Source organism: Sander vitreus, chromosome 10, assembly GCF_031162955.1.
Source record: "Sander vitreus isolate 19-12246 chromosome 10, sanVit1, whole genome shotgun sequence".
NCBI classification, from domain to species: Eukaryota; Metazoa; Chordata; class Actinopteri; order Perciformes; family Percidae; genus Sander; species Sander vitreus.
This window is the reverse complement of record NC_135864.1, coordinates 350,116-360,115: the sequence shown is the minus strand read 5'-3', so window position 1 is coordinate 360,115 and position 10,000 is coordinate 350,116. Positions and strand designations below refer to the sequence as shown.

General features: G+C 44.5%; 2 protein-coding genes across 6 annotated transcripts in view; one reads left to right on the top strand and one right to left on the bottom strand.

The window, feature by feature from the left end:
• Positions 1-4,783, bottom strand: part of rest (RE1-silencing transcription factor) — a 15,336-nt gene extending 10,553 nt beyond the window's left edge. The window contains exons 1-5 of the mRNA XM_078259973.1: positions 4,643-4,783; positions 2,372-2,599; positions 1,014-1,622; positions 616-776; positions 121-204 (exon numbers count right to left, since the gene is read on the bottom strand). Of these exons, the coding sequence (XP_078116099.1) occupies positions 121-204; positions 616-776; positions 1,014-1,622; positions 2,372-2,586 (1,069 nt within the window). The 5' untranslated portion in view covers positions 2,587-2,599; positions 4,643-4,783. The remainder of the gene's footprint in view (positions 1-120; positions 205-615; positions 777-1,013; positions 1,623-2,371; positions 2,600-4,642) is intronic.
• Positions 4,784-6,559: 1,776 nt separating this feature from the next.
• b4galt1l (DP-Gal:betaGlcNAc beta 1,4- galactosyltransferase, polypeptide 1, like) overlaps positions 6,560-10,000 on the top strand; it is a 24,031-nt gene continuing 20,590 nt past the window's right edge. For 3 of the 5 annotated variants that reach the window (XM_078259969.1, XM_078259968.1, XM_078259972.1), the window contains exon 1: positions 6,560-7,571. In XM_078259969.1, coding sequence (XP_078116095.1) covers positions 7,341-7,571 — 231 coding nt within the window. In that variant the 5' untranslated portion in view covers positions 6,560-7,340. The remainder of the gene's footprint in view (positions 7,572-10,000) is intronic. The other 2 variants (XM_078259971.1, XM_078259970.1) reach the window with 1 other exon arrangement.

The window sequence follows — 10,000 nt, the reverse complement described above, 5'->3', positions numbered from 1 at the left end:
TCTGTGTGTGTGTCTGTGTGTGTGCGCGTGTCTCTCTCTGTGTGTGTGTGTGTGTGCGCGTGTCTCTCTCTGTGTCTGTGTGTGTGTGTGTGTGTGTGTGTGTGTGTGTGAGAGACTGACCGGAGTGCGTCCTCATGTGTCTGGTCAGGTGGGTCTTCTGAGAGCTGGAGTAGTCGCAGTACGGACACTGGAACGGCCGCACACCTGCACAACAAAGCACAAACATCACACCTGGATCGCTGTCAGACAGACTACAAAGGCTACATTTACACTGCTACAGTTCTGGTGTTCCCCCCTCTCATTCCCCCTGCTCTGGTGTTCCCCCTCTCGTTCCCCCTGCTCTGGCGTTCCCCCCTCTCGTTCCCCCTGCTCTGGTGTTTCCCCCTCTCATTCCCCCCTGATCTGGTGTTTCTCCCCCTCTCGTTCCCCCCTGCTCTGGTGTTCCCCCCTCTCGTTCCCCCCTGCTCTGGTGTTTCCCCCTCTCATTCCCCCTGCTCTGGTGTTCCCCCCTCTCATTCCCCCTGCTCTGGTGTTTCCCCCTCTCATTCCCCCTGCTCTGGTGTTCCCCCCTCTCATTCCCCCTGCTCTGGTGACAGGTGAAGGTGTGTGTCCTACCTGTGTGTGTCCGGATGTGTTGGACGTAGTTGCTCTTGCGGTCAGAGAAGTAGGAGCACTGGCTGCAGGTGTGCAGTTTGCTGGGGAAGTGATTCCTCAGGTGTTTCCTCCAGTGGTACTGGCTCACAGTGGTGTAAGGACACAGAGTGCACTTAAACACCCTGCAGAGAGAGAGAGAGAGAGAGAGAGAGACACACACACACACACACACACACACACACACACACACACACAGTTAAGGCTGTGATGAAAAACTTAGGTCCTGTATAAAAAGAATTATGGTGAGAGACGAGCAAAGGGCCGCAGGTCGGACTCGAACCTGGGCCGCTGCAAAGGACTCAGCCTACATGGGGCGCCCCGTCTCTATAGCTACAGACGTGCTGAGTAACCGTGGTTACCTGTGGTCGTCTCCCTCCTTGCTGTGGTGTTTGAGGTGAGCGATGTAATGGTCGTATCTGTTGGTGTTGTATCCACACCGCTCACACCTGATCAGCCCTTTCACGTCCCCGCTGGCCCCCGCCTCCTCACCGCCGCTGTCCCCCTCGCCCCCGCTGGCGCCTGGCGCCCCCCGGCCCTCGCCCGCCTCCCCGTCCTTCGCCCGCGCTCGGCTCCGCCCCTCCACGCGACTCACCACCGCCATCTTGCTGACGCCGTGCGTGCCGAGGTGGTCGACGAACTCCCGCTCGCTCTGCGCCTGGAAGTGACACGGCTTACAGTGGAACGGCTTCTTCTTCTTGGCCGTCTCCGTGGCAACAGCGGCCGTGGCAACAGCGGCGGCGGGGGGGTGTTTACGTTTGACTTCCTGCTCGGGGGTTTTGGTGGCGTCAGAGGGGCGGGGCCTGGCGCAGCGGGACAAGTCTTCAGCTTTGTCGTCGTCGTCGTCGTCGTGGCTTTCTTCCCCGTCCTCCGTGCCGTTGCCTACGACGACGGCGACGATGTTTGGGCCGGGAGACTCGGGGTACTCGATGATGCACACCTCTCGGTAGTTCTGGTTGTCATAGCTGTACCTGGAATATACAGTCCAGACACAGAGTCAGACAGGCAGGCAGGCAGAGAGACAGACTTCTGCTCAGATTATTATTAAGTGTCTGACAACATTATGGGATGGATCCCTACAGAGATAGACCTTTTAGTTAAAGAGGAAGATCCTTTTAGTTTAACATGAAACAGCCCCGAAATCACCATCACCAAACCCACCAGACTCCATGTAAATAATCAGGACTTTTATCATCGTAAAACACACTTCATTCAAAGTGGACAGAAACTAAATAAAACTACCAAAAGCCGTCTTGGTTCATCTTTCCACTGTTCCAACAATCACCACTCTGGTTTGGTTGAAATAAACCCTTAATTCACCCATTTACATGTGGAGATATGCTGGCTCTATACACGCTAAAAGTCCTGATTATTTACATGGAGTCTGGTGGAAATATGCTGGCTCTATACACGCTAAAAGTCCTGATTATTTACATGGAGTCTGGTGGAAATATGCTGACTCTATACACGCTAAAAGTCCTGATTATTTACATGGAGTCTGGTGGGTTTGGTGATGGGGATTTCGGGGCTGTTTCATGTTAAACTAAAAGGATCTTCCTCTTTAGGTATGTTGTCAGACACTTAGAATAATAATCTGAGTCTGTATGTGTGTGTGTGTGTGTGTGTGTGTGTGTGTGTGTGTGTGTGTGTGTGTGTGTGTGTGTGTGTGTGTGTGTGTGTGTCAGCATCAACAAAACTTTTAGTGACTCTAACTGCTGACCTGATGATGTTCTCGTCCTCGCTGTCCGAGTAGGTGCATCCCACCGTCTTCAGCTCCATCATCTCCTTCTCGTCTGCAGCACTGCTGTCACCGCAGCCGGCCTCCGTGGCCGCCACGTTGGCCAGCATCACCAACTGAGGGGCGGGCAGCGCGTCGCTCGGGGCGTCCTCCAGAGAAACGCCCACAGGAAAGGAGAACACGGTCTGAGCGGCCATGTTGGGTTCAGCTCTGCAGGGGAGACAACACAGAGGAAGTTACAGAACCAACATCTAGTTACACTTCTGATTTAGTTACTATGATTAATGCTGCAGACACACAGACAGACAAACACACACACACACACATATATATCTACACACAGACACACACACACACACAGACACACATATACATACACACACACTACACACAGACACACACACACACATATCTACACACACACACACATATATACATCTACACACAGACACACACACATACATCTACACACAGACACACACACACACACATCTACACACAGACACACACACACATATATACATCTACACACAGACACACACACACACACACACATATATATACACACACACACACACATATACATCTACACACAGACACATATACATACAGACACACACACACACACACACACACACACACACACACACACACACACACACACATTGTTATGTTGGGGAAACTCAGCAGACTGAAAAATGTGTTTGTGACTGTCGGCCATTTTGAAACAGCACCACAGCTCAGTCGACAGCGCCATAAGGAGAAAAGACCCGTTCAGAACTCCCTCTGGAAAACAGCGACTTTAACAGACTACACCGCGGAGGCTGTCAGAGACATTCAACAAACATTTGTAGTTTTAGATCGAACATATATGAAGATATTTACAGAAAGTTTTCAAGATACAAAAGATAAGTAACCAGACTTTCTACACAGAAAGAGAAGAAACGCTCAAATCACCCGGATAACGCATACGTGATTAAGTCTTAAACACAGTTAAACTTGAATAGAAGTTTGGTTTAGGGAAGCTAAAAGTAAAAGGGAGGTACTTTGCAGTAAGGTTGCGAATATATATACTTAAGATAAAGTCAGTGTAGTTGATCTAAAGTTATATAAAGTCGTGGTTTGTATCGATTCAAATCACATTTATTTTTTCGTCGCTATTTTTTAACGTTTTGAGTTTGTTTTCCTACGTTTTTTTGTATTTTTTTTAGGCGTTTGTTGTTTTTTCGACGTTTTATTTGATTTAAAGTTATATCAAGTCAGTGTAGTTCATATAAAGTTATTTAATGTCGTGGTTGTGATGCAAAGAGCTAAGCAAAACTTAACGTTAGTTTGCGGAAGTTAGCTAGAAGTCGAATAAAAGATAGTTAAGTGAGTTTAAAGTACTAAAGGAGTGTTTTTCGGCGGCTAGGTTTAAATTAAAGAGCCGTTGGGATGTTGTTTTAGTGTGTCGGAATTAGTTTGGAACTCTTATTTTACTTATATTCATAAACACACCAGACTCCATGTAAATAATCAGGACTTTTATCAGCGTAAAACACACTTCATTCAAAGTGGACAGAAACTAAATCAAACTACCAAAAGCCGTCTTGGTTCATCTTTCCACTGTTCCAACAATCACCACTCTGGTTTGGTTGAAATAAACCCTTAATTCACCCATTTACATGTGGAGATATGCTGGCTCTATACACGCTAAAAGTCCTGATTATTTACATGGAGTCTGGTGGAGATATGCTGGCTCTATACACGCTAAAAGTCCTGATTATTTACATGGAGTCTGGTGGAAATATGCTGGCTCTATACACGCTAAAAGTCCTGATTATTTACATGGAGTCTGGTGGAGATATGCTGGCTCTATACACGCTAAAAGTCCTGATTATTTACATGGAGTCTGGTCGACGGGAAGACAACACAAGGGTTAAGCAAAACTTAACGTTAGTTTGCGGAAGAAGCGTTAAGTTATCTAGAAGTCGAATATTAAAAAGCGACATTTTGATTTTGATAGTTTAAGTGAGTTTAAAGTACTAACGGAGTGTTTTTCGTCGGTTAGGTTTAAAATAAAGAGCCGTTGGCATGTGTTAGTGTGTCGGAGTGTTAGCCATGGTGCTGATCAGCCCCGGACAGCGCCTTCTTCACCGACTCCATTTTACTCCAAACTGCCAACAACTTTCCAGTTGTTCTGCTCCGACTTTCAGCCGCCAACAGCTGCACTTTCAGCCCGACCTTTAGTCCCGAAAAGCGGGGGAAACTCACCGGCTCTTCGCTTCCACACTTTCCTCCACTTTGTCTTCACTTCTTTACAGCTTTAGAAGTTAATTTTTTTTTTCCTTCTTCGACGAACGCGGCGCAGAGAGAAAAGTGGACAAGAAGTTTCCGCACATTCCTCCACATTGACGCACGGTGGGTGACGTCAGCACGTCGCTCTGGTTTGTTTTATCAGTGGCATTATAAATCCGACCTTCATTGTTAACGGAATAAGTATTAAAAGTCATAAATGTACCAATAAACATACAAGGAAATACTTCGTAAGAGTTTGGAACTCTTATTTTACTAATATCCATTGGGAAACAACATATAAAATGTTCTAAAAAAATTATCTTCACCAAACCCACCAGACTCCATGTAAATAATCAGGACTTTTATCATGGTAAAACACACTTCATTCAAAGTGGAGAGAAACTAAATCAAACTACCAAAAGCCGTCTTGGTTCATCTTTCCACTGTTCCAACAATCACCACTCTGGTTTGGTTGAAATAAACCCTTAATTCACCCATTTACATGTGGAGATATGCTGGCTCTATACACGCTAAAAGTCCTGATTATTTACATGGAGTCTGGTGGAGATATGCTGGCTCTATACACGCTAAAAGTCCTGATTATTTACATGGAGTCTGGTGGAGATATGCTGGCTCTATACACGCTAAAAGTCCTGATTATTTACATGGAGTCTGGTGGAGATATGCTGGCTCTATACACACTAAAAGTCCTGATTATTTACATGGAGTCTGGTGGAGATATGCTGGCTCTATACACGCTAAAAGTCCTGATTATTTACATGGAGTCTGGTGGAGATATGCTGGCTCTATACACGCTAAAAGTCCTGATTATTTACATGGAGTCTGGTGGAGATATGCTGGCTCTATACACGCTAAAAGTCCTGATTATTTACATGGAGTCTGGTGGAGATATGCTGGCTCTATACACGCTAAAAGTCCTGATTATTTACATGGAGTCTGGTGGAGATATGCTGGCTCTAGACACGCTAAAAGTCCTGATTATTTACATGGAGTCTGGTGGAGATATGCTGGCTCTATACACGCTAAAAGTCCTGATTATTTACATGGAGTCTGGTGGGTTTGGGAGATAACGTTTGGATCGGTATTTTTAGATGTGGTTGAGGGAATAATCATTACAAGTAAGTAAATAATACTGTATTAAATTATCTTTTTCTTTTCTTCTATTAATAAAACAAGTCCAACACAGATGGAATCACATTACAATGAGACATATACATAGAAAGAACCGACATAAACAAAAATACACAAACATGTTTTCCTGATTCCTAATCAGATAGTAATTACATGAGTAAAGCCTGATGTTGTAGTTACATCTTTTCACCACATGGGGGCGTTTCCGCTTTACTTCAGTCATCACCACGTGACTGGATTTCTATATATTTTCTATATATCTTTGTTAATATATATGTAAAAGAAATCAAGAGCGAGATTTTTATTCATACATTAAATAACATAATATATCCACATAATAACCGGACATAAATAAGTGTGTATTTCAATTCCGTTTTTAAAATAAAATTAAATAAAAAAAATATATTTTTATTTATATTTTATTATCAGTTTTACTCTTCCAGGTTCTCAAAATATAAATGATGTGTTATATAATAATATATGTACAGAAAGCTAATTGATTACTGTTACAATGACTGTTTTAAAAGTTCATTTATTTTGGCATTAAATGCACCTTTTATTTATTTTTATCTTTTGTATGTGTTGTCAATGAAGCCTTGCTGTTTTGAATCTGTTTGGATAGTTTTTTTTGAGGAATGCAAACTCAATTTTCCTACGATAAATTGTAATATACTGAAAAAAAAGAAAAATGTTTTCCTCTTCCGGTAAATGACTTTCATTTTGAAATCGTAAGCGGAAGTGTAAGTAACCGTTTCGTCAGCCCGACACATTCGTGTCCTGAGGCAGTCTGAGCTGCTGTCTGTCGAGTTACTCCGTTACTTCTTTACGTCGCTGTTAGAAACCAGCAGTTTATATTTGTTGAAACTACGTTTTTTAAAGTATTTGTTTGAGCGGGAGACTTTTCATCTGTTTTTTCAGCCGTTTTCTCGTAAAGGACTAAAGAGACACGAAGTTCCTGCGTTGCTAACTCGCGATAGCAGTTAGCGTCAACAGTTTACGTCACTTTAAAAGTGAACGCACGGGGAGCTAATTTAAGCTAACTGCTATCTGACAGTGACGTAGCTCAAACTATTAACAGCACTGTGTTTTGTAATTCGGCTTCTTGTTTTGGGAACTTTTCGCTGTACTTTGACCCAACTTCGGTGTCTAAAACTCCGGAACTTCCGCGGAAATGGAGCCTAAAAGTTGACCGTAAGTTAGAGGAACCCTGGGTGGAAGGGCAGCGTCACATTAAAAGTGAACGCACGGGGAGCTAATTTAAGCTAACTGCTATCTGACTGTTACGTATGTTAAACTATTAACAGCACTGTGTGTTGTAATTCGGCTTCTTTTTTGGGGAACTTTTCGCTTTACTTTGACCTAAAAACTCTAAAAACTTCGGAGCTTCCAGGCGAACATCCGCGGAAATGGAGCCTTAAAGTTAACAGTAAGTTAGAGGGACCCTGGTGGGAACAGGCAAAGTCACGTTTCCGCCCCAGTTTGCTTATAAATACTATCCCAGTTGGTGGAGCAGCTAGGCGGGATGGCCGGAGACTCCACTGTTAACTTCAGCCTCCTACACCGGACCTGTAAGCTGGTGGTGCTGCTGTGTTTCCTCCACATCTCTGTCACTGTCTTCTTCTATGTCCGGTCTCTGGACATCCCGTTCGCCTTCGCCCGGAACCAGCAGTCGCATAGCAACAGCACCACGGAGATCAGAAACATCCCAGAATTAACCCCCGGACTGGAGCTAAAGATCACCGAAACCAAGAATGTAAGTACATGTACTCAAGAGTACATTTACTATATATTACATGTACTCAAGTACAAACGTAGAGGTTCTTAAATCTAGACCGCAAGAGACAGGCAGGGAGAGAGAGAGAGAGAGACAGGCAGGCAGGGAGAGAGAGAGAGACAGGCAGAGAGGGAGAGAGAGAGAGGGAGAGGCAGGGAGGGAGGGAGAGAGAGAGAGAGAGGCAGGCAGGCAGGCAGGCAGAGAGAGAGACAGGAAGGTAGAGACTGGTGTGTGTAGACACTGCAACTGCATCCATGTGTTGCAGAGAGGTCAACCTGCACCGTTTACTGATGGATGTCCATGCATAGGACATAGTTGATGCTGTGAGAGAGAGGTGTTGGAAGTTACATTAATAGAAAGTATGAATGGACCAGTATAGTGTACTGGTGGTTGATGGTGTTATAAGAGGGGATGTGGTGGGAGGTTGGAGGGCTGTAGCCTACTGTCATGCACTCTCATTCATTGTATCCAAGCATATTATGTATTTTCGGAACTAGAGACTGCTTATATATATCGTGTGCATTTAGAGAAAATAGAAAAGGTCCTGTGTGTTTTAGAAAATCGAGGCAGATAAATGGAAAATGTGATTGGACGAATTCATCCAATGGGCTCGCTTGTTAAGTGAGCTGCACGCAAAATGTTAAAACCAAAATAAATAAAGTTTGAAATAAAAAATAAGTGAGCTGCACGTAGGAGAGTCACCCCAGGTTGACCATAGATGCACGGAGGAGTCACGAGTTTTGGCGTTGACTTGAGGCTAGTGCAGAGTGGCAGATGTGTTCCTTGTGGTCGTTGATGGTACTGCTCAGATACTCTTACTATGGAAGTAGCAGCTCTGCATCAACAATGTGCCCTGAGACATCAGCTAGCTTCAGGCTGAGTAGAAAGGGACATTGGATTCTGTTACAGACCCGCTGTGGTTTAGTTAGCAGCTAGTAACATTATTATTGATCTGTGATATCGTCTGAGTCATGGTTTATTCATACAGTCTATGGTCGGAGTGCTAGCTTGTGGAGTTTGACATTAGTGCTTCCACCGTGTTTAGCTGCTAGCTCTTTCCCCAGGTTGGATCGGTTGGTATCTAGCTTGGTTTTGGGACTCATTTTCAGTGATGCCCAGTGTGTCAGTCTGTTTTGTTCAACGCTATAAAGCCTACACGTTAGGCTTTATTATTTGTGCGTGTAAGTGAATATGTACGTGTTTTGTGTATGTCACAACAACGTTCCATCCAGCCCTTTGCCTAGTAGATTGCTAGCATGCTGGATAACAGCTAAACCTCTCTGTCCTCTGCCTGATGTGAGCGTTTCAGCGCCCTGTCTCTGCGGCAGATAGCATCGGTGGTGTTGTACTTGCCGTTGGTCTATCGGTCTGCCCTGTACTGTAGCCTGAAAAATCAATAACTGACGGAAAGGCCTCAGGTTTCAGTCTGTTGGACTTAACCCTCACCAGTGACCCTGTTGTATCAAAAGTACAGCTCTCTAAATAGTCTGTCGCTACAGACTCGAAATCCAGGGTCTGTTGGAGGGCTGGCCAGTTTTCAGGCAGCTAGCCATGAGTTGAGGACTGGTTTCCTTGTCAAAGGCAGCCTGTGGAAATGTATGGTAACCCCAGCTGCCTTAGCCCTATACAAGTCATTACTGCAGCCAGGGGCAATGCAGTATGACCCCCCCCCCCCCCCCCCCTAGACCTGTTGGTTTCCGTTTCCTCAGCCATGTCCGTTAGCCTCCGACTGTCTCAGACTGTTTCTATGGCTGCTTATCATGCCAGTGACGTAGAAATTCAGCCATTTTAATCATTGTACCAATGAGAATAAATAAAATACATCAGTTATATCACCTTTACTCAAATTCCAGTTCAGTTCATCTTTAAGTGAAGTTAAGGATGCTGTGCTGAGTTAGCTGGCGAGCTAACGTTAGCGTGCTCTTACCTTGGAGCTAACGTAGGTGTTTTTGGTAATCCTGTGGACATGTAGTTGTGAATGCTAAATGACATGACATGGAATGACATGACATGGAATGGAATGGAATGACATGTCATGGAATGACATGTCATGTCATGGAATGACATGTCATGGAATGTCATGTCATGTCATGGAATGACATGTCATGGAATGACATGTCATGGAATGTCATGGAATGACATGTCATGGAATGTCATGGAATGGAATGTCATGTCATGGAATGACATGGAATGGAATGACATGGAATGGAATGTCATGGAATGTCATGTCCATGTCATGTCATGTCCATGACATGTCATGTCGCATGACATGCCATGCCATGTCATGACATGTCATGACTGGGCATGACATGGAATGGAATGGAATGTCATGGAATGACATGACATGGAATGTCATGGAATGGAATGGAATGACATGACATGGAATGGAATGTCATGGAATGACATGG